Source organism: Vanellus vanellus (assembly GCF_965231255.1).
Source record: "Vanellus vanellus genome assembly, chromosome: 16".
Classification (NCBI taxonomy): Eukaryota; Metazoa; Chordata; class Aves; order Charadriiformes; family Charadriidae; genus Vanellus; species Vanellus vanellus.
In genome coordinates, this window is record NC_138921.1 from 2,437,659 (window position 1) to 2,465,555 (window position 27,897).

A 27,897-nucleotide genomic window follows, 5' to 3' on the forward strand; every position below is an offset into this window, starting at 1 on the left:
AGGGTGGTGAGACACTGGCCCAGGTTGCCCAGGAAGATGGTGGATGCCCCATCCCCGGAAACATTGAAGGTCAGGTTGGACAGGGCTCTGATCTAGTTGAAGATGTCCCTGCCCAGGGCAGGGGGGTTGGGGCTAGATGACCTTTAAAGGTCCCTTCCAACCCAAACTATTCTATGACTCCTGAGTTGTCTCTTAACGCTACCATCTGGGTCAGAAAGGAAGAAATTTTCAGCATCTTTTGGCAATGGGAGGTGGTGACTCCAAAGAGCGCTTCCATCAGAGCCGTTAATAGATTTTCTCTTGGGTAATGAGCGGTGGGGACAGTTAACATTCATCTTAATTAGTCTTGAGCAAGAGTGAATGTGTGAGCCTTGGTGCTTTGAGCGCTGCATAATGGATAGCGCGAAACGGCGTCAAAGTCCTCAGCCCGGTGGAAATGAAAGGACTGAAAAAATGTCATTTGTGCTGCATACAGGCAAATGACAAGTTGTTTTTGCCGGCGTTGAACGAGACAACTCGTAAGCTCACGTCAGCTCTTTGGGGCTCCTGGTCCCGGCCCCTGTTGGCGGCAGCGTGGGGAGGGGAGGTAAAGATTCAACCACCCAGGAGGTCCTTCAAAGGACAAAGTCTAACAGTTTTCTAATGCTTTTAAAATGGCTTGAGCCACCCACAAAGGTAACGGATTGAAGAAACAACCAGGTTTTAAGATTCTGGGTGTTCCATCTGGGGAGGGGGAAGAGATTTAATGCTTATTGATCCTTCCTAAGGCTCCTGGATCTCACTGAGTCTGAAACGGAGGTGGGGGATCAGCACGGTGGGTGCAGCTTTCTGGAGGGCACCAACGGCTCTTGTTGGGTGGGAGCGTTGTTTGCAAGAAGGGAGCGAGGTCTGAAAAGCGGGCGAGAGGAGGTTTGAGCTGGAGTTTGCCCGTGCTTTGAGCTCCCGCTGACTTGCGTGGGGGATTTGGTGCAGCTTTTCTAAGAAGATTACTTGGGTTTTAGTTAAAAGCTCAAACGTAGCACCAGGAGCCTGCACAAAGACTTCTGGCAGGGTTTTGGCCCCTGTCTCGTCACAGTGCGATGCCCAAGTGACTCCAGATTTACAGGGTGTGACCAGGAGCCAACTCCATGGCTGCTGGTGACCCACCCAGGGTTGTGTGGCCATGATTTGTGGCCCTGCCATGATGCATTGGAAAGACCAAGGAGAGTGCTGAAGAACATTAGGAATTAAGCTTGACCATGGCAGGACTACGTAAAGAGAATTAGTCAAAGGTGCCTTTCAGCAGAGGAACTTGGAGCATTTCTGCTGGAGAGGGAGCATCTCCCAAACCCTTCCCTGGGGCTGGTGGTTAGCGGTGGGGTGCTGAGTGCCGAGAACGAACATAAACCCAGGTCCTCTTCTCACGTGAGACACCAAAGATGAAGACAGAGTTTCCTCTTTCTTCCTCTGTGGCAAAGCGGATAGGCTTTAATAGCAGGGAACACTCTACCTGCCCCGAATTAATAGGGAAGGCGCGAGAGCGAGGGATGGGAAGTGTATCCGAGGTGCTACGGTTGTATTTTACAGCATAACTTTCTCGCACCACATGGGCTAAACGTTGAGGTTTATTTTGATTTTTTTTAATTGATTTCTACGCGGGCTTTTGGCAGTGGCTAATGCTTGGCTCTGCTGCCGGGAGGAACAAGCCCGATTCTTCCCAGAGGATCTTCTCCCATCCCCGGACCCCTTTCCTGGTGGGCGCGGGGGAGCTCTGGGCAAAGCTCAGCTTTGAACACTCGGCTCTTCCAAGACTCTCCCCGTGCCAAACCTCCTGACATTTACGGCGTCCCGGCTCAGCTGCAAAGGATTTGGGGTTTGTATATCTTAACGCTTAGGGAGCTGGGGGCTGAGCGGGTATTTAACGTGGTTTGAAGGATTGGGAGTAAGAGGGAAGGGTGTAAGTCATCGCACGTAAGACGAAACAGATTGGGGCTGCTTGATTTTTTTTTTTTTCTTCTCCCGTGGGTGCTCCTGGCGGCCAGGACGGGCTGCCCCAGCCTGCTTGCAGCCAGCCCGGTGCTCTCTCCAGGGAGCAATGTTGGCCATTTGGTCTTTAATGAACAGCAAATTAGCTTTTTCTCCTCGCTACAACCCAACCATTTCAAAATACATCCTATCAGCCTTTTTTTTTTTTTTTTTTTTTTTTTTTTGCTGCCCCGGAAAGTTAAGCAGGAGATCTAATTCCTGCTCGACAGGAGGGAAACTGAGGCACGGAGCCGCCACATTGTTTTCCTCCATGCCGGGCTGGAGCCACGCATCCCGGAGCCTGGCGTTCCCGAGATGCCCTTCAGGTCTGGCCCTTCTCTCCCCGCTGGTGGGTATATTTTGGGAGCAGAAGCCATGAGGTTCTGCCTCCCATAACCCTCCCTACGTTCGAGCACCGGCTCTGGGAGCCGAAGCATCACCTCCTGCCCTACCTCTCCGTTGTTTGCCGTTCTGCCGCGTTTCCCCTCTTGCAGCAGTTCAATAATGGAGCTCGTAGATCATATAATAAATAGGTATTGACTTCATGCCACGGGCTGGATCAGAATTGATTGACCCGTGGGAATACACTCCTTCGCAATCAATAAGAGGCCATCAGGCTGGATAAATCTTGATAACGACTGACAACGGGAAAGTCAATATGTGTATTAATATGTACGTTAAGCGAGTATATATCTTCCGCCTGGAGACAGCGTTGCTTTTGGCAGCTTGCGGAGCGGGACGGGTTGGGGAGGAGACCGAAATATCCCGAGCGAAGAGGATGGCAGGGATGGGGAAAGGCAGCGGCTTCATCCTCTCTCTCTCTTTCTGCGATGGTGTTTGATGTGGAAATAAGAGCTGGCCGCTTCGGCGCTGGCTGAGCTTCCCTTCCCCATCGTAGCATCAAATCCCCGCCAGCGGCTGGTCGTTAGCACCGCCTTAACGCGCTCCTCCTGCGGGGGATGCTGGAGGGGAAAAGTTGTCCTTTGTATCTAAAAAGTGTTTCAAAATGCCATAATATTTCTATTTTGGCCGTGACTTCTTGGGGGAAGTACTTAACGCAGCGGGACTCGGCGCTGAGGCACTTTACTAGAGAGGCAGGGATTTAAGCGGGTGTTTAAGGGAAAGCCTGTGATTAAGTGCCCCGCTGAGAGATGGTCCCACCAAGTCTTTCCGCTCATGCCAGCTCTTCCTTTTGCTGTTGAGATGTCATCTCAGCACAATTCCTTATATTTTTATTTTTTTTTCCTGAGCATCCTCAATGCCGGGGATGCTCCTTGGGGACCCATGCAGTGGCATCCTCCTGCTTAGCTGAAGCGGAGGCTGCCCCAGGGAAATAGAACCCTCCTGTGACAGCATTATTATTTTTTTTTATTAATAATAATAATAATTATTATTATTATTATTATCCCAAAGTGGAGTTGGGTTCTAGTGAAGCAGCCATCTCGACCAAAAGACTTGCTTCTTCCCTCTCTTCAAAAGAAGGGGCTTTTATTTAGTTAGTTATTTTAAATTTCCTTTCCTTTCCTTCCTGAAGGTCGAAAGAGCGGGAGGATCACGGCACAGAGAATATATTAGGCTCCTTCAAAGGCGAGGAGAGGTCAAAGCGCCTTCACACCTCCCCCATACACCCAGGCAGCCCTCTCGCAGCCGATTACCAGCGCGCCCTTTCAAAAAGGCAGCAAGTGCCACCCCAAGCATCAAGTATTTTCGGATGACTTGTTTGCAAGTCAGGGCTTTAGATAAGCCGCCGGGGCCCGGGGCTGCTTTGCATTCACCTGTCTCTTAGCTCTTTTCCCCGCAGCTGTAGAATAGCTCAGTCTCCTCTGACACTATCTCCTCCCAATAAAAATGCATGGAGTTTGCTTTTTCTAAATAACTTGGCTTTTTTTTTTTTTTTTTTTTTTAATTTTTCTGAAGCTGCGATGGAGTTGGAGCTACTTTTCAGGGAGGCTGATCCCCCTCCTCTTCCTCCTCCTCCTCCTCCTCCAGCCCTTGCAGTTTGGCTGCGCCGGCTGCAGTTATCTCCCGTGCCAGCTGCTGGCAGGAAAATTTTGCTGCCTAAGTAATATCCATCAAAGGACGGCGCTTCCATCGGGCGGAGATAGCGAGCGCGGGACGAGGGGAGCATTGTCTCTTCAGGGCTTTTCTATTTCCCCACCTAATTTTGCTCCGCAGAGGCTCCTCCGGGCAAAGCGGGAGCCAGGTCGCTGCCAGCTCCGGGCTGGGGACCTGAGCTTTGCTGTGGCCAAAACCATTGCCCGTGGCAGGTAATGGCTTCAATCCCTGCCTCTCCCTTGGGATTGCTTCGGGAGACTTAAGGGTTCCATTCAGAGGTGGAGTTTGGGAAAAATACGGGGATGCCCCCGGAGGGACCAGGCTCCGATGGATGCTGATGCTCAGCATCAGGTCTGTGGGGATCCCGGTCCAGCGTTTCATGGCACTTTCGGCTGCTGCTTCTTTCCTCCTTGGTCGTGGTCTGGTGAGGATGGATGGTGTTTCTCGGTGCCCGGGGAGGAAGCAAACCACACGTTGCCTTTGGTGAAAGAGGCGGTGGGAGTGGAGGGGAAGGCGGTTCCCCGCTCGCCAGCGGGAGCAGCGAAGAGGAGGGAGATGAAGGGAAAGTTGTAGTCCTGGGGCTGAATCCTCTCCGTGCTAAATCTCAGGGCGCTGGGTATGTGCGGGTCAGAGCAGAGCTGCTTCGCTTCACCTGGAAATTCCGGCAGGGGTGAATCCCAGTGAAACCAGTCCTGAGCATCCCTTGGCAGGATTTGGGGGGACCTGGGGCAACAAGACTGGGTGTCGCTGGTGTCCCAGCAAGGACAGCTGGCCCAGGAACCAGCCAAGATTTTTTTATCCCTCCTTAAGCTTTTCATTAGGAAAAAAAAATATGTGTGTGTATGTGTACATATATATATATACACACACACAGGTGTGGGGTCTGACACATGCCAGCCATCTCCTTAGACTGAGACCTAACGAACTCGTTGCAGCTCATGTCAGCGTGACCCCGGTTGTCCTGGCTGGCTGTCCCCGCTGTCCTTGGGGTGGTGTTTAGATGCAGAGGGCTTGAGGAGCTCGAGCCGGATGATGCCACCGCTCTGCTTCGCTCACTCCGGCGTAGCGGGGAGAGCGTGCGTCAAGGGTGCGATATTTCGCATTGATTTTTGAGGAAAACAAAGCCTACGGATAAAAATTAACCCAAACTTTTCCCTTTGCTGCTCTTCTCAGCCTTGTTCAATTTTCCGTTCTGTGAAACGCATTTGTGGCTGTCTAGTTTCAAAAGCGCAATTGCCAGACACCGGTAAAAGAGGGAAAACAAGCCAATAAATGGAAACAGCTTGAAAACTTCCCGAATAACTCAGGCACGGGCAGCAGCGTTCGGTACTCATTCCCCCCTCCCTGCCGCGGCTAGTCCTGCTCAAATGAAATCAAGTCAGTCCCAGCTCAGCAGCTCCGTTTTTGCTGTAGCCGTATCTTTCTTAATATTCCCCAAAGATTTCTTCCTCTCCGCGCAATACTAAAAATCAGTAAACTGATGGGGAGCGCGGCAGCATCCGAGCAGCCCCTCCTTTTCTCTGTCTTTCCTCAAGCGCCGATGTAACCTGCTAGCAGAGGTTTTTTTTTTATATTAAAGTACTTCTTATTAATTCCCGCTCTCTCTCCTTCCGTGTCTCCCCTGGGTGTGTAGTGCCGGCTATCGCCATGGTATCTGAGCTGGTTCCCCATAAATCAATATACTAGCAAGTAATGAGCTTCCTGGGGTCTGGTATTTATCACTTTGGGGTGTTCAAATGATCCTATTTAATTTAATGGGCATTTATGTGGATGGTTGGGCAGAGGAAAGAAAAGCACAAAACACTGGTAAGTAACAGCATCGCGACCTGCGCTCAACCGCCGTACCGTCAGCTCTGAATTTATTCCTGCTCCGGAGCAGGAGCCAAGCTCAGGCCTTCAACCCTACAGAGGCGATGGCCATCGACGTAGAAGCGATGGCCGTCAACGTAGAGGCGACGGCCATCAATGCAGAGGTGATGGCCAACAATATTGTGTGTGTTGGGGGGGGAAAATCCCAACGGGTGGGGGATGGAGGAGGCTGTTTTCACATCGAACGGCAAAGATATCAAGAGGCAGTGCTCCAGCTCTTCTTCACTCATCCCTCCCAAATTGTTCCTCTGCAAGTCGCTTTGGCTTTGCTCCCATTGCCGATGTCTTCAGCCCACGCTGGTGAAATGCAGAGTGTTTATAAAGCAATTTGGGATTTGGCTTGCTTGGCTGAACACTTCAAAAACTCATTTTGAATAGAGAGTTGCATCTGCAGTGGGAAGGGGCTGGGACTGTCCTAGTGCTGGGGAAGGCTGTGAGTTGAGGTTGCGCTGTGGGTTGAGGTTGCACTGTTGGGTGCTGGGGACACCTGGAAAGACCTTTGCATGTCCCCGAGCCGTCCGGCCGGGCTGTCCCTTCTCCCTCTCAACTCTGGTTGGAGTTTGGTGGGATGCCAGGGCACACGTCGCTAACCTTCCTGCTCTGCTGACGGGTGGGATGGAGAGGTTTAGGAGGAGAAGAGAAGTATTTGTTTACAAATACATACTTCAGTGGTGAATAAGCCAGGATCTGTCTGAAGATGCGAATCATCTGCCTTTGTTCCTGGTGTCAAGCGTAGGCGGTCTCTGGCCTTGTGATCTGCGGCATCGCTCGCTTGCAGCCGGCTGGGTACCTCAATGCTGTGGTTCAGCGTAGACCTCTTGAAGTGGAAAGGCAGAAGATGATGTGCGTGCCCTGGGAGCCGCGCTTTGTGCCTGCCGCTCCTGCCCGAATGGGGAACGATTGACGGGAGGCGAGGAACGAGAAGAAGCGAAATTGTTGAGCTCTGCCATGAAAAGGTTGTGCAGGTGGTGGCTGAATGGGCTCAGGTGCTGCATAATAGATATCAACCGGGCTTTATCTCTGCATTGGCAGCTCCTTATCCAGCAAGAAAACTCTAACAAATACCGGTGTGGCGGTTGCTAGTTGAATTCATGCGGAGGAGTTATTCATTGAGGGGAGGAGAGAGGCACCTGGGCTGCCTCCATGGCTCTGCCGAGGTCTGAGGAGCGGTGGTGGCATGTCCCATACCTGCGGTGCTTCACCATGGGCTGGTACCACCACCCCGGGTCGGAGCGGTGGCTGATCTCCTTGCGCCGGGGCTTGCGCCGGGTGCATTCGCTGCCTCCTTTAATGCGGTCCTTCCGTAAATGAAGTGGAGAGATGGGAATCTCACCAGCAAAGGGCTGCAGGCTCCGCTCCCGGGGTTATCTCTGCGGTTCAGATAGGCAGAAATTTAAGGGTTTTTCTCTAAACAACCCTTTTCCAGGAAAACAGCTGATCTTAACTCACTTTGGGGCTGAAATCAACCCCCTCCTTCCAGCACTAATCTATTCATTGCATTTGCAATGTCAATTCGTGACTAATAATGCAGACCACAAGCAACTTTCTGGAATGGTTTTCGCTGGGGGAAAACAAGCAGTTTGCTGGGGAGCGGGGAGGGCTGTGGGAACCCCTTCCTGCCCAGGCAGGTCACGGGTGGTGGCAGACAGCCTGTCACATCGCGGAGCTTAAAGTTTTACAGGGTTATTTAGCAAATTAGTGCAAAAAAAACCCCTTCATAGCGGAAAGGCGGTCTGTCATTATTTTGCACCCTTTAATTCCAGTTGCAGAAACCCAAGCGTTGCCTTTATCACTTATTTCCAAGTGGCAGTTTGAGCGCTCGGATCCTAATCTTCAGACAAATTCATATTTCTCCATGACTGCAGCCAAACTATTGCAGAAGATAGGAAGCGGCTGGTTTAGTTAGAGGAAGATGGTGTTCGGACTTGTGGGTGCCTCGGGTTTGCGGTCCGGCTGGTGCGCCCAGGGATGTGCTGAGACACTCGAGCAAGGAAAAGCCTTATCGAGGAGGCAGTTGCATGGGTATGGAGATGCCCTGAACTCTCTGCTGTGGCTTGCTTGCATGCAGCGAGGCTTTTTCCAACACAACCCGCAACAAAGCGCTCTGAAGGATGCTGTGGTCTTTCCGAAACCTGCGAGATATGGGATCGGTCCCTTTCCTGCTTGACCTGAAAATTGTGCTCTCTGCGCTTGGAAGGACGTGGAGCTTTTGGCTTAGGAGCAGGAGGGTCCTTTGCATCCGTGAGCATCTGAAGAAGCAAGCAAGGTTTATTCCCAGCAAGCGCTATCCCAATCCCAATCAGTTTAATCCCGCAAAGAGCTGTTGAGAGCTCAGCTTCCCCGGCTTTTTGGTTCATTCACGTTTTAATAGCTCGTGGGGACCTTATTTGCACCCAGGTGATGGCTTTGGCCAGGGGATGTGCGGTAGTGATGGGGGAATGGTGACCGCCCTGCGGTTTGGGGGGATTGCTGTTGCTGGTTTTGATGTCCTCAAGGGAAACACGGCACAGTTTCCCAGGGGTTTTGCCTCACGGTACTGCTCCGAGCCAGCCTTGGGGTAAAAATTAAAAGTGGGGCTTTATTGCAATGCTGCACTCCTAATTTCTCTGGATTTACAAAGCGAGGGAAGTCGCTCGCCCCTCCGCAGGGCTGTGCTGAGCATCGCTGCCCTTGGTGTGCCTCTGTCGTGGTTCGACCCCAGCCAGCAACTGGGACCCCGCAGCTGCTCGCTCGCTCACTCCCCCAAGTTGGGCTGGGGGAGAGAACAGGAAGAGTGAAAGTGAGGAAAAACTCGTGGATTGAGGCAAAGACAGTTTAATAAGTAGAGCAAAAGCCATGCGCGCAAGCAAAGCAAAACAAGGAATTCTTTTCTTTCACCGCTTCCCATCGGCCGGTGGGTGTTCAGCCATCTCCAGGGAAGCAGGGCTCCATCACCTGTCACGGTGACTCGGGAAGAGGACCGCCATCCCTCTGAACATCCCCTCTTCCTTTTTCTTCCCCCTGTTTTATACACTGAACATGAGACCATACGTTACGGACTATCCCTTTGGGCAGTTGGTGTCGGCTGTCCTGGCTGTGTCTCCTTCCAACGTTTCACGCACCCCCAGCCTGCTCGCTGTCAGGGCAGTGTGAGGAGCAAGAAAGACCTTGAGTGCTTAGCAATAGCCAAAACCATCAATGTTTTACCAACACTATGTTCATCCCAAATCCAAAACATAGCACTACATCAGCTGCTAGTAAGAAAGTCAACTCCATCCCAGCTGAAACCATGACATTCTCTTTTCCTCGCATCCATCTGAACCATCCCATCTCCTCATCTGAGCACCATGGTACCCAGGTAAACTCATGGTTCCTTGGTGTGATGCTCCTCAGCACCTGTAACAAGGCACAGGCTGATTATTTCCATCAAAAAAGGGCAAAACCCGTTATTTCCCAGGGGACAAATCCATATCGGTCTGTGCTGGCTTCCCTAGGGCTGGAGGAGAGGGGCAAAGGGGAAAACAGTGGAGCTGAACGAGGATGCAGCGGGAGGAGAGCAGAGGAATTAAAACCTGTAACTTTTTATTTGTTAACTAGAACGGCATCAAATTAACATCTGTGGTTGCCGAAGCCTCTTTAACGAGACGTGTGTCGGGCGCTTTATTTGCCGGGCACAGGTATCCTGTCTCATCTTTCTAAAGTTGCCTGTAATGAACGTGGGTGGATATAGAAAAGCAAAAAAGCCCCTCTTTTTGTGGGTGGGAGTCGAGGCAGCATCCACCCACGTACTCCATTATGATATTCAAATGTCAATATATTTTTAATTGGTTTATACCCCCTCCCCTCCCCCTCCAGCTGCCTTTGGTAATTAAGGCTCTGTAAATAGATTTTACTGTAATTGGTACGAGAAGGAAAATTGGAGGACATTGTACAGTGCATTGGTTGGGGGTTTGGTTGTTGTTTTTTTTTTTTATCCCCTCCCTGCCTTTCCTCTTTTGACTCATATTACATCTGTGAGTATTGTATCCTCGGAGGGAAGAGGCGGGGAGCCGCGGACGGTTTTGCACAAGAAGTCTGAAGCAGGAGGACCAGGTGGTTTGCTCGTGGCTGGGATGCGGGGAAAAGCCGGGGAACCAACCCAGGTCCCCCCTTTACGGCGCTCACCGCCGCGGCGATGGCACCAGCACACGCCGGGCAGCAGCATGAGCTCCCTCCCAGTGCCAAACTGGGGAGAGCCCCCCAGTTTCCCTGCTGAATCTCTAATCTGCCTTGAGATGTAGCCAAAGCTCTCGTGGTTATTTATAGTTCCCCGCCACAGCCGCTGCCTTTGTAATTTGGGGATGTTTCTTGGCCGGGGGGGGTGGGGTGGTGGTGGTGGTAGTGGTTATAAACCGTGTTTTTATCTTCTCTCTTTTCCTGCTCTTTCAGCCTGTGTAAAGGACGGACTCTCTACTCGGTGGTGAGAGACGCCAAAATCGTCCTGGATGTCAACAAGACAAGGCAGATAGCGCAAGAAATTGTGAAGGTACGGTATGGTGTGGGGGCAGCTCGGCACCGGTGAGGGTCCGGATCCAGCCGAGAGCCCGGCAGAGCTGCTCCGGGGAGCAGGAATGAAGAAGCCAAGGAGGTTGGGTAGGATAGCACCTCTTGGCTTTAAAATCCACGTCTCTTGGACCTCTCTTGAGCTGAACTGGGGTGGCAGCAAGGTTTCTCGCGGGTTCCCCATGAAGCAGTGAGGTCAGGGCTCCTCCTGGCTGCAGCTCCTCTTCCCCCTTGGAAATTCAGGTGTTTCACTCCAGCTTTGCTGCTGCTGTGAGTTGCTGGTTGGATATTCCTCTCCTCTTGGGAAAAAAAAAATAATTAATTAATCTGTAGTTGTTCTGAGGCTTCCACGTCTCCGTAATGACAACGTCCCCGCAGCCACGGCGCCCGGAGGAGTCAGTGCCGCGGTGCTCAGGGCAGGGGGCTGTGCGTGCCATGAGGCAGAGCACACGAACGTTTTTTTCAGAGCCAAAAAAGCTTTTCCTTTCACAGAGATGACTCAAAGCGCGTCTTCGACACTTCAGAAGTGTCCGTATAAATAGACGCCGGGGAGGATCCGCACGTGGTGGGGTCAAGTGGCTGAGAAGTTGGGTCCCGAGCCATCAAAGCTTCCCAGCGAGTGTCTGCAACGGCTCGTTTTCCCACGAGGTGTCGAGCCGTCTGCCAGAGTAGCGTTCTACTGGGGTTCCAAACGTATTTGAACACCAAATGGTACCAAAAGTATTTGGCACGCGTCCTACCCCAGCAGCGGCGACGCTGACCCTGTGCCCCGCTCGAGGTCAGCCAGCACCTCCGGCCCCGAGCGAGACCAAACCACCTGGGGCTGAGCTCACGTTTAACATATTTCTATGGAAAAAAAAGAAGTTTTTCTGGCAGATCTTAAACCTCCTTAAATATTCAAATCCACGTTATAAACCGGAGTATGTTCTGCAATATACCCCGAATGGTGCCGTTCCCCTGCCTGCGCTTGGGCTCTCTCTTATTAGATTGCCTATTTTGCGTTTATTTACACCCAGATATAGCAAAATGCATGCTGTTTTTAAAGTAAATTCCTTAAACTCCCCCAAAGCCTCTGAGCTCTGGGCAGGAGCTGACAGTTGAGCGGAGGTTTAACCGCTTTGTTGAGCCGCCCGTGTCTGTACGGGCGTTGCAAGAGGTGTCTTGGAGGGGTGACGTGGCCAAGCTCCACGTTGGGGTGATGGAGGGAAGCCACAAGGGATGAACCCTCTGCCTTCGGTGTGCTGTCCTGAGGCACCGAGCAGGTTTGCCTACCCCAACGGTCTGTTGGGTGTTGCTGTCGGCCCCATGTAGGGCTGTAGTATGTCCCAAGCTGGGTGGTGGCTCAGGCTTATGAGTTGGTGAGTCTGAGAGCTGAGGGCCTCTGCTTCGTTTCTATTTTTGATCTGTATTTTCCGCTTTTTAAAGATGGATTTTTCCCGCTGAGCGAACATCTCAAGCATCACATAGGTCTGTCTCACATTTTTTCCCCTCTTGCGCTGAGGGTTCTCACCTCCCAGATGTTCACAGCGGGAGGTAATGGCTTGGTTCAGCCCCTTTCTCTGTGTGGGTTGCATTGCTCCGTATGGGTTGGGGTTATGAGGACTCACTGTCTTCTGCAGCTGCATGTGCATTAGGAATGGGTTGAAAACCTCAAACTCTTCGTGGTGTTGCAGGGCACCGCCAGCACTGGGGAAGCTTTCATCTGTGAGATGAAAGCATCACCGTGAAGAATGTCACCCATGAGATCTGCTGAAGAACATCAGCATGAATGCACGTAGACCTGGTTGTAGCCCCAGCAGCAAACCAACTTCTCCTGCAATGGGGTTGGGTGCTCCTGCTGCAGGGCAGAGGGGCTTTGGGTCCAACCTGGGTCCCTGTAGGGATTAGCAGAGGTCCAAAGGCAAAGCTGTGCGGCATGGGTGCTGAGCCCAGGCTTCCCCTGCGCACTGGAGGGATTTTAAGACAGCAGCTCGTGCTTGTAGGATAGGTCCATCACACCCTTGTCTCAGTGCCGTACACACCTTCTGATCCTTTTGGTCTCCATCCCCCCAGTGCTGTGCCCTGGACACATGGCCCATTGCTGGTGGGCACCAGGAGGAGGAGTTTCTCTGCCTTCCCACCTCTCCATGTCAACCACCAGCAGATGTTTAAGGAAGTTTCGGTGGACTTGGAGGTGGCGGGTGTGGAGAAAGCAAAGGACAACCCTGACATCTCGATTTGGTTGGGCTTGGGGCAGCATCACCCGGAGGAGCTGGATGGAGGCAGGACCACAGCAGAGGCTTCGGCTCTACTACCCGGTCGTGGCAGTTGTTTGACTTTATCCTTTGAGGCCCCGTATGCGATTGGAGAGCCGTTAAGCTTATTGGATTAGCGGGCGCAAGGGCTCCTGTTATGCCGTGGAGGCGAAAGTTAATTTATTTAAGACGCGGAGCCGGCAGAGGGAGCTGGCTTTTCACGCGCACCGGGCAGCCGAGCAAATTAAGGCATTACTGGGCCGAGAGTGTTTTCTCACAGATCATCCCGGGGGCGAAGACGACGGGGCTGGAATTTGCAGTGGGATCTGCGTGCTATACCCCGCGGAGCGAGGCGAGGGATTTGGGTTTGCCGAGAGCTCCTGGAGAAATACCTTCAGCGAAGGCTCAGCTGCGTTTGACGAGCGCACGGGAGATGCGTTCCCACCCGTGCTGTGGGAGCGTGGGTGCAAAGTCCCCGCTGCCTGCTCCCAGCTCCCGTCGCCCCCGGCTGCTGGGAGAGGGATGCGGAGCATCCCCACAGCGCTGGGTCTCATCCTGTCCCAACGGGTGCTCGGGGCCCCACGCCGCGCCTTGCAGGAGGAGCGGGTTCCCGGCATTGAAATGCTGTTCCTTGCACAACCCTGGCACTACGTGAAGGTGACAGTGACATTTTAAAGCAGATTTTTAAACCTCATCATTATTTCATGCGCTGGGACCTGCAGACCCCTAATTAATCCCAGTGCCTGCAGTGGTCCCGGCATCCAACTGCAGCTGTGGCATCTCGGGGCCAGCCGCAGCCCCAAATACTTTCCTCCCTCCAGCATCCGAATCCTTTCCTTCCTCCAGCATCCCTTAGCGGATGCTCTTTAGGACGTGACCACCGAGGGGTGCAGTTAAACCCCCGTGACTCGCAGGGTTGGGGTCATTGCTGTCCCCGGCTGCCCCTGGAGCGGACCCCCCCCCGGGTCTGCGCTGCTGGCATGTCCTCGGTACCTTCAGGATCTTTCCCAAGTCCTGGGTGTTTGTGTTTGAGGATTTGTGGGTTTTTCAGGTTGCTTCCCCCATTTTTTCCAGATCGTTTCTGAATTTGCGTCGTGCCTCCCAGCTCCATATCGGCTGCAAACTTAATATATTCTTGTTCCCCTGCCTGCACGGTTAATGACGATGCGTGAAAACATCAGACCTAGGAAGGACCCCTGTGGAAATCCAGTTAATAAATCCCCCCGTGTCAGTGACGGACAACTGGTATTTGTTCTTAAGTGACAGTTTGCCGGTCCATTTGGCATTTATCCTTCAGCAGCTTCCTCTGCACCATGTTCCTCCTAGTCTGCTTATGAGAATGAAAAGTGAGACAGCCTCGAAAGCCCTGCTGAAGTCAGGATAAATGGCTTTTATCGCCCTCCCCGTTCCCAGAGCTGGTTATCCCGTTGAGCTGAACGTCCGCCACATGGAGCTGTTGGCAGTCTGCTTGATTTGCCGACGCTAAACAAGCCTGGTGCAGGCGAGGAGTTTGGATTTCCCACCCATGGCCTTTTTTTTTTTTTTTTTTTTTTTTTTTGCATCATTAGCGATAATTTTAATTAACCACCGAGTAGTTTTTCCTAGGGGAAAAGAATTAAGGCAGGACTCCTGCGAGGTGCTTGTTTCCAGGCTAATGGTGTCGGTGTGCACGTAGGAAGCACTAATGGCTCAGCCAGGGGACGCAGCAGCGGTGATGGAGAGCTTTGACTTATTACCCCTCTGCTCTCAGCCCCGTAAAAGAAACGAAGGCGAAAAACATCATCATCATCAATTTCTCAGCGGAGGATTTCAGGAAAGCGGCTGCCAGTTTGGTTTGCCACTAAGTTTTCTTGCATAACCAATTAATCAGGAAGATGAGCGGGCGCTGTCGCAGCCCAGAGCAAGACACCCACACAATGATCCCATTACCCTCCACGAGCACCACCCAAGCCAGGGGACCCCTGGCCACCTGCCCTTTCTGCGGGGACATTTGGGGGACGTACAGCCTTCGGCTGGGGCCCCGCTGTAGCTCGGTAGCATGGAAGCGCTGCTGCGGCACGGGGATGCTCACAGCCGGGCTCTCCCTGTCTCGGCAGTGGTGGGACTGCCCCCACTCTGGCGTCATCCTGCTCTGTTTCTGCTGCTTTTTGCAATATTGGGGTGTTTTTCTCTCTCTTGCCTCCTAGGGAATGGGCTACCTGCACGCCAAGGGCATCCTTCACAAGGATCTCAAGTCAAAAAATGTTTTCTATGACAACGGGAAGGTGGTGATCACGGATTTCGGCCTCTTCAGCATCTCGGGAGTTCTCCAAGCGGGCAGGTAGGACATGGCATGGTGGAAATATTGGGATTCCTCCCCATGCCCTAGAGCTCCTCTTTGAGCTGGGAACACAAGGAAAGAAATCCAAAAACCTCCTCTGCGACTGGGTCTGCAGCCTCAGTAGACATGAAGACAAAGGTGCCTTTGAGCATGCTGGGGCTGCCCCGGGGATGTCACCATCTCACCTCCCGGGTTTTTGCTTTTGAGGAGGTTTGCTTTGGGAAAAGAGCGAGATGTGTAGCTCCTGCAGAAACCCCATGAGCGGCGTTCCCTTGAAGTGCAGCTCCACGCTCGACGCCGGCATTGGCTTTGCGGTGCGAAGCCCCAGAGGGATGGCGAGAGCGGGGCTGGGGTTTCCCACAGCGAGGTGGGTCGGGGCTCGGCGCCGGGCGGTGAAAACAAACTGCTCTGCTCCTTGGGCGCAGAAGTCGCAGCTTGTTTTGATTTGATTTTGTTTCACCCTTTTTTTTTTTTTTAAACCTAGTGTTTAAAGGTTGGTAGGAAGGAGCGTGATGCTTACGCGAGTCCTCGGCAGCTCGGTTCAGAGAGGCAGGACCTGGCAGGGTCTCTTGGTCCCCATCTTTTCCCACGGGATGCATCATTTCCATGGCCAAACCACCCTGCAGCCATCCAGGAGATGCTCCTAGGGCTCTGTTTCACCAGGGCCAGCAAAGATGGCTTGTTCTTTGGCCTTTCCCCAACACCATTATAAATCCCCCCAGCATCTGCTTCATCTCCTGCCTCTGAGCTGATGAGTGGTACAGCCAGAGCGGCAGCCTGGGTGGAGCAGCGCTGTCCCCCGGCCGCTCCGGTGACCTTTTGGGTGCTGCGGACATCTGGCACTGGCGTCTGCACCAAGCCAGGGCGTGGAGAAAGACACAGAGAAAATGAGAGCCAAGCTTGGGACGTTTACAGCATTGTGACATTTTTTTGGTCTCTTTGGGTTTGGAACCAAGCCTGTTTGGTAAATATCCCTTATTAAATGGGTTTGGGTTTGTTTTTTTTTGTTGTTGTTGTTGTTTTTTTCCCAGTGCTTTTGGAGGCAGCTGTAGGCACGGCAGGGCAAAGAGTTTCAGCAGCCGTGGAAAGGAAGAAAAGCAAAGCTGGGGGGAAAAGGAAACAGAAAAGGGGAAAAAAAGAACAAAGATTATATTTTTCGTTTTTGTTAAAACTGAAAAAAAAAAAAAAAACCAAACCAAAAAGAGCGTTGCTGAACTTTTCCCAGCAGGAGAGAGCTTTTTCACTAAACCCTTTGTGTTAGAAGCAGCACGGGCCAAGCACGGTGTTATCAGTGCCGGCAGCTCGGGCAGGTTTCCTCCAGCAGTGCCGTAACCGCCTTCTGGTCCTTTCCGTCTCCGTCACCCCACGTGATGGGGTTTGTCACCGGAGAGGTTGTCATGGCCGATGACCACTTTATGGAGAAGACGATCAGGAGATAAAACGCACCTTGGAAACTCGCTATTTTTTTTCTAACTCATGTGTGACGACGTCGAAGGATTAGAGGAAAAGGCGACGGCTGCTTCTCTCCATCCCACGCTTCTCGCGGCGAGGTGGGCAGCCAGCCTTTCCGTTCTGCCTGTATAAATATCATCTGGGTTTTGTACAAACTTAGCCAAAAGCTCAGGAAACCCAAGAAATCCAGCAGTGCTGCTGCTTTCCCCGCAGCCGAGAAGTGGGGTTTGGCTCCGGATTAGCAGCTGGGCAGGGGTTTTGGGGACTTAGGTCCTGCCAGGATGAGGTGGCAGCTCATTCCAGCGGTGGGAAAAGGATTTGGGTAAAAATGGCCAGATTTTGCCAGGGACTTTTGCTATGAAGGTCGGAGATGCTCTGGAGATAAAATGAGGGATGAGGTGCTGGGGAGATGGGGTATCCGATGCGGGGGGACCAATGTGCGGCCATCTCTGCTCAAGATTCTGGTGTTACTTGGGGATAAAGTCCAGGAGATTACTCAGGAGGAGAAGGATGGTCAGAAATGCAAGGCTGGACAGAAATGAGCAGTGTTTTCATGGAAAAAAATGGAGAAAATGGGGAAATTTCTGCCCCAAGGAGCTTTCAGTGTGGTTGCCCTGCACTGCTGGTGGCACATATGTCTTCTGCCGGTGGAGACCTGAGAGAAGGTGGGGATCTGCGCTCATTGGTCACTGTGAATTTTGAAGCAGTGGGTGTCTGCAGGTCTGGTTTCCCTTTCCAGGGTGGGTTTTTTTGTTGATTCTGGTTTCTCTCCAATGAAGAACCATAAAGCCCAGCTTTGGGTCCTTGGAGGCTTGCATGGACAAGCATGTATGGAGAAGGGAGCAAATTTTCGCAGGTCAAGTTAAAGCCAGTGATGTTGCTTCAGACGTGAATGAGAACTACAAACTGCCTGTTTTTGCTTGTGTTAAAAAGAAAGGTATGGCTTAAAAGTCCTCCTCGAGCAGACTCCCCGTCAGTTCATGAAGGCGTCCAGCACAAGGAGTTTGCAGCGTCCCTGCGTGCCGTGACACGCCTGCGCCGCTGAAAAAATGAAATGGCTAACGCAACTAAAATACTTTCTGCAGAGACTTCGTCATCCGGTGTCTTACCCTGGTGAAATCAGGTTTATTTTTCCTTTATTTAAACCTTGTTGGGCTTGGTAGGGCTGCTCTGTAATTAAGAGGAGCGCGAGGCGGGTCTTGAGTAGTCTGAAGAGCTCTTCTGCTCTTGCTTTTGCTTGTCCTTTGGTGGGTTTAGAAGATGCTTCTTTGATTGTGCTGCTTTCTGCTCGTGGAAGTGGCCAGGTCGGTTATGAAGTCGGGCAACCTTTTGTCGTGAAACCTCAAATTGCTGTAATTAAACCATGTTTGGGGTTGAATTAAAGCTCAGCCTTCATTGCTGGACGCTCGTAAAGCCGTAGCTGCGTGTTTGGGCGCACGTGAGCTTTGCAGAGGGAAGAGGCTGGGCTCCCACTGGAGCTGCAGAGCCAAATCTGGTCCCCGGAGCATCCCGAGACGAGCCTGAACGCCGCTCCTGGGATATCACAGCACCGGGCAACTTGGGGGAGCAAAAATAAAAGCTCCAGGTGCAATCCTGGTCCTGCTGAGGGCGGTGGAGCCGATCCGAGTGCCGCCCGCTGCGTCCTGCTCCCCGCTGCCTGCCTGGGGACGGAGACCGTAGACACAGGGAAGGACGAGCGAGCTCCTCCGCATCTTTTCTAATTGCCCCGGTGCTTAATGTCAGCTTGTAATTAAGTGCCGCGCAGGGCTGGAGGATGGCCGCAGGAGCTGGCTGGGGAGCTGAAAGCCTCCCCCTCTGTGCCAAAGTGCTCTCGCCTGTGGCTCCCGGGGCTGGAGGGTCCGTGTCTCGCCTGAGCCACTGATTGCGGCGGTGGCTTTGACGCAGTGGAGTGAAGAGGAGCAGTCAAGACCCCGGAGGGGGTATGGAGGCTCAATCAGCGATTCCCTGCACCGGCAGCATCCTTCCCTAGGGAGGGGGTTCCTCCTCTGGTGGCTGCCAGACCTGGGGGTGATGCCTGGGGACCGGGACGGCTTTGCAGCCGGGAGGATTCGGACTGCGTCATCTTGGGATTGTGCGCGTTGGGTGCACGCAAGCCATGGGGGTAAAAGCCAGCCAAGGAGTCATCATTTGCAGTGGGAGCTTGTCATCCTGCCTCGGGGGTTGGGTGGAGATGCCCATGTCTGGATGGTGTCCCCTGGGACATGGGCTCTGGCATTTTGGTCCCAGCAACCCCACAGCCATCCCTTTACCCTTGCACATCCCCATCCTCAGGAGGACATTCAAGCACAAACAGGGAGAAATCCCTTGATACGAGATGGTGGGCTCCTCCTTCTTTAGCCCAACGTGACATGGGGCAGTTTTTGTTACTGCAAAACTATGCTGCCGAATTTGGGCTCGGACACACGATCAAGCTGTTTAATGTTGTTACCACCACTGGTGGTCCCTGCCCATTTCCTTGCCCGGGGACCCTTTCCATGCCAGCAGTGCATCCTAGGGGTCTGCTGGAGGATGTAAAGGATGAAGAAACAACCAACGTCAGCCTCAGCTGTTGGTCAAAGGACTCTAATGAGCCCCCGAGGAGGGGGACCTTGAAGAGGTAGAGGGAAAGATGGCCAAGGTTAGTTTAGGGGCTGGTGAGGGGGATTAAAGATGGAGTGAAGTTCCTGGCTGACAACCTGGGATTTAAGAGCAATGTCACAGCAGGTGATTATAATGAAGGCAGGCTGTTCCCATGGGCAACGGCATGGGAGGCTTGGACACAAAGGTGGGTTGGAAGGGCTGTTTGGGGCCAAACAGCTGAAAACACTGATTTCCAGGCCATTATTATAGGGTGGGTTTGGTCGGGAGGGACCCTTAGAGGTCCCCAGTCCGTCCTCCTGCTCAAACCACAGCGGGGCCAGCTCAGGGGTCAATGCTGGTGGGATCTACCCCAGGTAACGCTTTGCCCCCCATTCTTTTAAAGCATTTTGGTGCAATGGTCAGAGCGAGGGCCACAGCAGCCCCTGCATCCCCATCACCAGCCCGGCAGACCCGAAGCTCCTCTTCACCACCATCCTGTGCCCAAATTGTGCCCTGCAGCCTGGCAGGGACAGGCACGAAGCCACCGTGCTGGTGTGTCTCAGAGCAGGGTTAAAACCCGACTTTGCAAGGATGCTGTTGGGAAAACCAAGTTTAAAGGGCCCAGGGAGAGGGTGGGAAGGCTGGGGGGCTGCTCGCTGGTGGCATGGTGATGTCCTGTCCCCCGTCCCCCCCGTGGCCCTCCGTGGTATCCCACGGCTTCGGCTCCATGTTTCGGCAGGCGGGAGAACAAGCTGCGAATCCAGAACGGCTGGTTGTGCCACCTCGCCCCCGAGATCATCCGCCAGCTCTCGCCGGACACCGAGGAGGACAAGCTGCCCTTCTCCAAGCACTCGGATGTCTTTGCACTGGGGTGAGTCCTGCGGAGGGGTGTGTGTGGGGGGGTGTGTCTGCAGAGAACTGACATCGTTGTGTCAGGTGTGAGCTGCCCTGAGCAGCTGGGAGGGGTCGGGGATGGGTTTTGCTTGCCACAACGCCGAGGGGATGCTGCCTGTGGGAATCCCCATTGATGGGCTCAGAGCACCTTCCTGCTTTGAGAAATTTTGAGTTAACCCCCCCCCCCTAAAGCCCCAAATCCACCTATGTCAGTTATGGACCAGGGTGGATCTGGGCAATGGGATCTGGAGCATCCTGGGGTTGCCAGTGTGGCGTAACCTCTCCCCTGCATCCTCCTGGGGTGGGTACCAACAAGAAGATGCTCTGGATATCAGCTGGGGATGCAGAGGGTTTGGGGACACAGGTCTGGGAGCCCCTGGACCCCCCAATTCTCCCCACCAGCCGGCTGCAGAGGGGCTGGCAGTGGTGGCTGCACTGCGAGCCGGGGCTGCCAGGGGGAAGGAGATGCCAAAAAAGCCCAGAAGAGGAGAATTGATGAGTCTCCTTCAGCAAACCGCCTCGTTGCTTCTGCCGTTTATCTGCGAGCAAGCCTCCCTTACGGCAGGAGCCCAATCACGCCTCGATAAAACCTTTCTCAAGGCGGATGTAGGGCTTGGGGGTTTTACCCAGCGGATTAATTTTCTCGTGGATACCTTAAAGGCTGCAGGGATTAGCGTGCGTGGGGTTGTTATCGGAGGCGATATTTCCATCAAAACCACAGTAATTACAGCTGAAAGAGTCTGGCTTTTTTTTTTTCTCTTCCCCGAGGTATAACTTTAGAACAACAAAAAAGAAGTAATTAAGGGATTGTATTGAACTAAGCAAGAATCGGTTACTTAGACTAAGTTTTTCCTTTATTTTTTGGAGTGTGAGCTCTGCCCTTATGCAAAGCATGAGTTGTCTTAAAAGATTTTCCAACGTTTTTCCTCTTTCTTGTTTCTGCTGCCCTCCGCTGAGCCCAGGAGGCTCATGGATGATCCGGAGGGTTATTGCCATCGCCGCTTCCCTGTAGGGATTTGAGGATCAGTGACAGCAAAAGGAAAAGATCTTTTAGAGGCTCCAGAAGACGGCAGAAATGTTAAATTAAAGTGTGTGTGAGGGCGGTGCGGAGCATTGGGCTGAGGCTGGCGGTGTTCGCTCGCCGAAGCCTGAGAGATAACAGCAGTAATTAATATTAGATGCGTGGTCTTCTCTCGCAAAGGCAGCAGCCCGCTCTCCGTAGCACCATCCGTACCCCAGGAAACGCAGCCCAAATAATTTGGATGCATCTGAAAGCGGGAGGGTGAAAAACTAAGCCCCAAACTCCCAATTAAAAACTTGAATTTAACTGCATTGGATGCATTCGGGCACCTTCAATATCCCCGCTCCTCCCTGAGCATCTTTCTCCTGTGCCACCGGGACCCCCCAATTCCTCCGCATCCGCAGCACCAGCAGGCGTCTCACATTATTCAAATTTTTGGAGATTTATAGCCAAAGTGTGCGTATTTTTCCCAAATCAGGAGAGCTGATTTCCAAAATCAGGAAGCCCCCTGTCCGAGAGTGATCCTTCATTTATCTGACCCCCTCCACCAGATTTTTTTCCACCCCAATGCCATTTTAACCCCGTTTCTTGCTGGTTTAGCCCTTGAAGGGAAAAGCAGCTCCAGGGAATTTGCCTTGGAAATCGTGGCCAGCGCGGTGGGAGTCGGGGCTCTTCCAGCCTCCGGGTGCCGGAAAACAAGGATGCAAAACTCCCAGGCGGTAGCGGGGGCAGAGGATCGCGGGGGCGGCCGCCAGCTCAGCCGGAGAAGCCCTTGTTTTGGGATATTCCCTTGGATTTGGGAGTCCTCACGGAAAGGAGGGCTTGGCTTAGCAATGAGAACGGTGCAGCAGCAGATGGCTGTGGGCTCACGTGTGCCATCACCCAGTGAGGGCGCCGGGGATGGTTCGTGCCATACCTTGGACAGCTTTTTGCGGCTTGGAGCCTTTTCACAGAGGAAAAAGGGAAAAGTCGGAGCTGAAAGCGAATGCTCGGGCTCGTCCTTCCTTAGTCCTCGCTGCCCTGCGCAGCTGGAGCAGACGGCAGAGTTAGAAACACCAGCCCGGCAGCTGGACCGCGTATTTACCCCCCGCATCATCTATTAAGCTGCTCCACGGGCAGCGGGGCGAAGAGCTATTCCAGCCCGGCGGGAGATTCCCACTTGATGTAACAGGCTGGCTAGCGGCTCTGCCCGTGCCGCTGCCCACACCTCTGCCCGTGCTCCCCACCAACCTCCATCCTCCTGCCCCACAGGCCAGGTTCTTCCCCGGTGTAAACTGGGGGCTGCGGCAGGCTGGCGGCATGCTCTTGGTCAAGCTGACAGCCTCAGTTTCCCCATCTGGAAAATGGGAGAGGTGATATCTCTGTAATGAGCGCTGAGGACCTCAGGTGACCTATCTGGAATGAGGCATCTCCTGGATGTCAATGATTTTGGGGGCAGGGAGAGATGGTGGATGCGTGTGCAATGGCCAGATGTCCCTCCGTGGGATGTCTCCCAGCTCCTCCCATCTCTAATCCCCACTGTCTCCCCACAGCACAATCTGGTACGAGCTGCATGCGCGGGAATGGCCCTTCAAGACCCAGCCAGCGGAGGCAATAATCTGGCAGGTGGGAAGAGGGATGAAGCCCAACCTCAGCCAGATTGGGATGGGCAAGGAGATCTCGGTAGGTGGTGCAGGGCGGGCGCTGGAGCCCTGTGTGTGTGCATGGAGGGGGAAACGTGCCCCACCGGTGCACACCCTGGGTGGAGGGTCTCTGGAAAACACTCTGTGCTGCCCAGGATCTGCCACCAAAAAAGCAAGAGCTCCCTCCCTCCCTCCCTCCCCAGCCAATGAGGCTTGGCCTTGTTGCTATGACACAAGTATCAGCTCAGTTTGCATGTCCCCTCCACCCAAGTCTTTCACAAGCATGTGGTGATGGACTCAGGGTCCTTGTGGGATGGACACATCTCCACCCCAGTCCTTCTCAAGGATATGGTGAATGGACATGGGGTCCTTGTGGGATGGACACATCTCCTCCACCCCAGTCCTTCATCGGGACGTGGTGATGGAGATGGGGTCCTCATAGGATGGACATATCCCCTCCACCTCAGGCCTTCATCAGGATGTGGTGATGGAGATGGAATCCTCATAGGACGTAGACAGCCCCTCCATCCCAACCCCCAACCCAACCCTTCTCAAGGATGCAGTGATGAAGACAGGGTCCTTCCAAGGTGGAAGTTGGGTGTGGGGGTTGTGGTGGGAGATGGACTGGCTCTGTTTGCTCACGTGCTCACCCTGTGTGGCTGCAGGACATCCTCCTCTTCTGCTGGGCCTACGAGCAAGAGGAAAGACCCACCTTCACCAAGCTCATGGACATGCTGGAGAAACTGCCAAAGCGCAACCGTCGCCTTTCCCATCCCGGGCACTTCTGGAAGTCAGCAGAGTAAGTCCCTGCCCCTGCCTGTCCTTCCCCATGCTGGCAGGCACCTCTGCCTGCACTCCTCAAGACCCCACTGTCACAGCTGAACGGCTGGCGCTGGCGGTGGGGGAGCACGGGGACAAGCTGGGGGTATATTGATGCTGTGTAGAGGGGCATGGATGGGTAGGAAGGGTGTCCTGTGCCCATGCCAGCTGTCACTGCAGCTCTGGCTGTCCTCGTTGGGGTGAAAAAGCCTATGAAAGTAGTCGGAGATGATCAGGAGGAGCATGGTGATGTGCTCCACCAAAGGCGAGGGGAAGAAGCAGGGTAGGTCCCGGGGCAGGCTGGTGTCAGGACCTTGGGGCCATCTCCTTTGGGGACATCAGCCAGGGCTCCAGCGCCTGCTGTGCACCACGCTCAGAGCAGCTTTCCCTCCTGGGAAGGTGTTTTTTTTTCTTCTGTTGCCCAGATTTAACTGGTGGGGAAGGCAAGTTCTGCCCGGGGTTCTTCCCCAGACCTGCAGCCTGCGTCAGCCCTCGCAGCTTCCAGCGGTGGGAGAAGAGCATGGTCTCTTCTTCTCCCGCAGACAGCTCGTGGCTGAGTCCCGCTCCGTTTCATTGCTTTGGCTTAGTCACATCTCTCCGCTTCAGCAATCGCAGCGTAAATGGGTCCCCAGTCAGGATTTCAGGATCTGGCCTGTTGGAAACAGCAGGCAAACCGCAGAAGAATCACTTAGAAACTCATTTTCTTCCCTTGAATTCATCATATCGCTACAAATAGGACCAAAAAGCTTAACTCATGCAGGGGTCGCATTCTCGGGGGGGACACAACTTTTTCTTCTCCCAGAGTGCGTCCCCAGACCACGGAGGCTGGAAATGGGGAGGGATGGAGGCAAAGGTGAGCTAAGGGAGAGAAGTGAGGGCACTTCAGGCTGCATCAAGCATCCCTCTTGGACCCCACCGAGGGTTAGAGATGCTGATTTCTCCTCCTGCTTCCTTATCTGCGCAGCAAGAGCGGGTGGCCCCAAGGTTACGGGTGCAGCGAAAGCTGCTGGAGTGTCCCCTGTGCCACCTCCCACGTGCTCAGGGCTGATGAGGGACTCCCGGGAACAGCATCGAGCCAGCGGTCAGATGGCCCCCAAATCACCCGGAACGTAAACCATTAATCAGGAGGGAAGTTAATTACCAATCCATGCTCCGAGCAGGCACCAGGGTGGCTCAGGCAGCCGGGCAAGGAAAGCTGAAGGTTGATGAACCCCAAAGCAGCAGGCTGTGTAATTGCTCGGTTGGGTTGGGGAAGGTTTTTGCAATCACTGAGCCACGCTCTGCCTGCCACCAGCTCTGCCTGCCCGGCAGCTTCCCCTTAATTACCGGCCCCCTCTTTTGCTAAGCGCGAGGGAAGGGAGGATGCTTCAACTCAGCACTTGCTTTCCATCCAAGCTGCCTCCTTCCTTAGGGACTCGGCTCCGGCCACTTGTCCCATGTTTGGTTCCGGCTTCTTGGTGGAGCCCTTACTTGCCCAGGAGCCCCGACTGTGCTCAGGGATGAGCCGGTTGTGGTACCCAGGGGCTCTGCCATCCCTGCACGAAGGAGATGGGGGACAAAAGCCCCATGGAGGTCCTGCTGCTGGGAGAGCTTGTGTGTACGTGGATGGGACGAGGTGTGTGGTACCCAACAAGCCCTTTTCCACTCTAGATGGTACCGACCCTTTCATTAGGGCAATGGAGTGGTGAGGGGTCTGGAGTACGTCTTAGGAGGAGCGGCTGAGAGAACTGGGGTGATTCAGTCTGGAGAAAAGGAGGCTGAGGGGAGACCTTATCACTCTCAACAACTATGTCAAAGGAGGGTGTAGAGAGGTGGGGGTTGACCTGTTCTGTCAAGTCACAGGTGATAGAACAAGAGGAAATGGCTTCAAGTTGGGCCAGGGGAAGTTTAGATTGGAAATTAGGAAGAATTTCTTTACTGAAAGGGTCATCAGGCATTGGAACGCATTACCCAGGGCAGTGGTGGAGTCCCCGTCCCTGGAAGTATTTAAGGGTCGTGTAGATATAGCGCTCAGGGACATGGTTTAGGGTGGGTTTGTCAGTGTTAGGTTAACGATTGGACTAGATGATCTTACGGGTCATTTCCAATCTAGGAGATTCTGTGATTCTGTGACCCTGGGAGCTGCCTGCAGCAGGAAAACCCAAACCGGGCTGGCGGGGAGGTGCAGAAGTGCACGGCTTCCCACCGTGCTGCCGCTTTCGGGGGCATCTCCGTGGCAAACCCATTTGGGGAGAGGCTTTTTGCACTGAGCCGCCCTGCAAACACCCACGGCGCCAGGGGGGACGAAGTGCCCGGTGCTGACTCTTGTCTTGCCGCCTTGTGTCCCTTCCAGGCTGTGACGGGAAGAGCTAAGGGACGGTGCCTTCCTCCCCCCTGCGGTTCTCCTCTTCCTCTCCGCTTCCCAACCCGGAGCTACGGAGGAGCAGCGGGCGCCGTGGGCCGACAGCGGGACGGGAATGAGCCTCTTCCCCTGCAGCATTTCACCCCGTGAAGACTCTCTGCAAGGGCTGGAGGAATCAAGCCGGTGGCCGAGCCCCAGGGACGCCCAGCAGCGATGGGATGGGGAGACTCCATGCACATGGGGTCAGGTCTTGGGCCGGTTCCCCTCCGAGCAGGGGCAACCCACGGGGCAGACAGCTTCGATTTAACCCCGGGGCTCTTCTGATGCCCATCAGCATGGTCAGTGCTCACGATGCTCGCTTGGGGAGGGGTTGCTTCTTGGTTCTCGGTGGGTTTATTTAATTTCATTTATTTATTTATTTATTTATTTATTTTTAACGGGGGAAAAAAAAAAAAGAAAAGGGGTGGCGGTGGGGGGAAACGTTGCTGATTCATGAGTTTAGCGCTGGAGCCTGTTGGGGCCAGGGAGCGCTGCTGCTATTAGCTGTCGTCCCGTATCCCCCCCCCCACCGCGGGGAAATGCATCTGCAGAGCCGGAGCTGGAGGAGTCCTCTCCAGCCCTTTCACGGGCAGCGGTGACCTTTCACAAGTGGCTTCTCTACCTCCCGGCAGTGCCCACTTACATTTCCCTCCCCACCCCCCGCCCCACCGCCCGAGTCTCCCTCTCGGCAGGGCGCATCTCCGCATTCCTGTTAATTTAGCCGGTCTCCCCGGCGCGTATCTAATCAGCGAGCTTTTCCCTCTCGCCCTCCCCAGCGCTGCTTTGTTCTCGGCTTCACCCCTCGCTCCCGAAGGCGCTGCCGAAAGTCGCGGGCTCGGGGATGCTCTGGGGCTGGGCAGAGCGCTGGGGTTGGGGTCCTTCCCCTTCTCCCCTTGCCTTCCCCAGGCGCGCAGACAGGCTCTGGTTGTACAGAGCATCTCCCTTCCCGGCCCCACGGATGCCTGGGCTGAACAAGCAGCCGTGCCCAGGACCGTTTTCCCCTGCGTATTCATCTTCCATCGGTCAAATCCCGGACATCCCCGAAGAGATGCTCTTTGGGCAGCGTCTCGGAGCCGGCGTTGCCGTCTGAACGCCGCGTGCTGGTATTTCCCTCTCTCCATCAGCTCGGACGGGCCCTTGAGCCCATTAGATGAGCTGTCAAGCGGCAGATGATAGCAAATTGCGTTTTCAGGTCCTCGTTGAGCGTAATTGCTTGACAGGAACCATCCCGAATAATTCAATCGTAGCCTGAGTTAGCTTTAATTTGGAGACATGACGAGGCTCTGCGAACTAACCAGCCCTGGTTTGTTTGCTGCTCCTCTAACTCCCCCTCGCCAGCGTTTGAACCTCTTTAGCATAAGTAAATGAAGATTAGAAACCTAATTGCAGCCAGGAGGAGATGTTACTTTAATCGTGGGGGCGTGTGAGGAGGTGCTTTTATTTCTTAAAATTTGCACAGGTGCATATGTGTAAAATCTGAGGTGGGCAGGAGCCGGGGGGGTGGGGGGGTGAATCCGGTCTCCGAGCGTGCTGGCAGAGGGTTGGTCTGGATGAGTCTCCCACCGATGCGTTTGGGACGTGTGCCGTGCCGTCGCATCTCAATCTCGGGTGTTTTGTATGAAGTGGGGATGAGGCAGGATCACCTGCCTTTGACGCTGAGGCCAGGTGGAAGGAGCCAGCGAGGGCAGGGGGAGCCCTCGTTTGTGTTAATTGCCCCCTGCAGCACGGGCAGTTTGTGGTCCCCTGGGCGTGATGCTGTGGAGCTCAGCGTAGGTGGCTGAGCATCACCTCATCCTGGTGATGAAGAAGGACGCTCCATGGCTGTTCGCCCTCTGCCTCCTCTGCATCCCACCTCTTCCCTCAGCAACACACACCCCCCATCTTCTTCATCCCACGCCGGGGCCGCAGCAGCGATGTCCTCTTCCACCCGTCCTCCCCGTCCCAACCCTTCCCTGCTGTCTCCATCCTCTGCGCGTCTGCGCACGTGTGCCATAAACGTTGCACTAATCCTCAGAGTCTTTCTGAGTTTTCACCAATGCCTTCACCCGCGGTGGTCCCGGGGTCTGTGGGAGGAAGCACACCCCCATCGCCGGAGGTCTCGGCTGCCAGGGGGGGCGCAGGGAGGT

General features: G+C 54.0%; 1 protein-coding gene across 1 annotated transcript in view; it reads left to right on the forward strand.

Moving 5' to 3' along the window:
- Positions 1 to 23,375, forward strand: part of KSR2 (kinase suppressor of ras 2) — a gene marked incomplete at both ends in the record, with an annotated part of 85,858 nt that extends 62,483 nt beyond the window's left edge. Inside the window, 5 exon segments of the mRNA XM_082491527.1 lie at positions 10,336 to 10,432; positions 14,870 to 15,003; positions 19,775 to 19,906; positions 22,483 to 22,612; positions 23,238 to 23,375. Coding sequence (XP_082347653.1) covers positions 10,336 to 10,432; positions 14,870 to 15,003; positions 19,775 to 19,906; positions 22,483 to 22,612; positions 23,238 to 23,375 — 631 coding nt within the window.
- Positions 23,376 to 27,897: the final 4,522 nt, after the last annotated feature.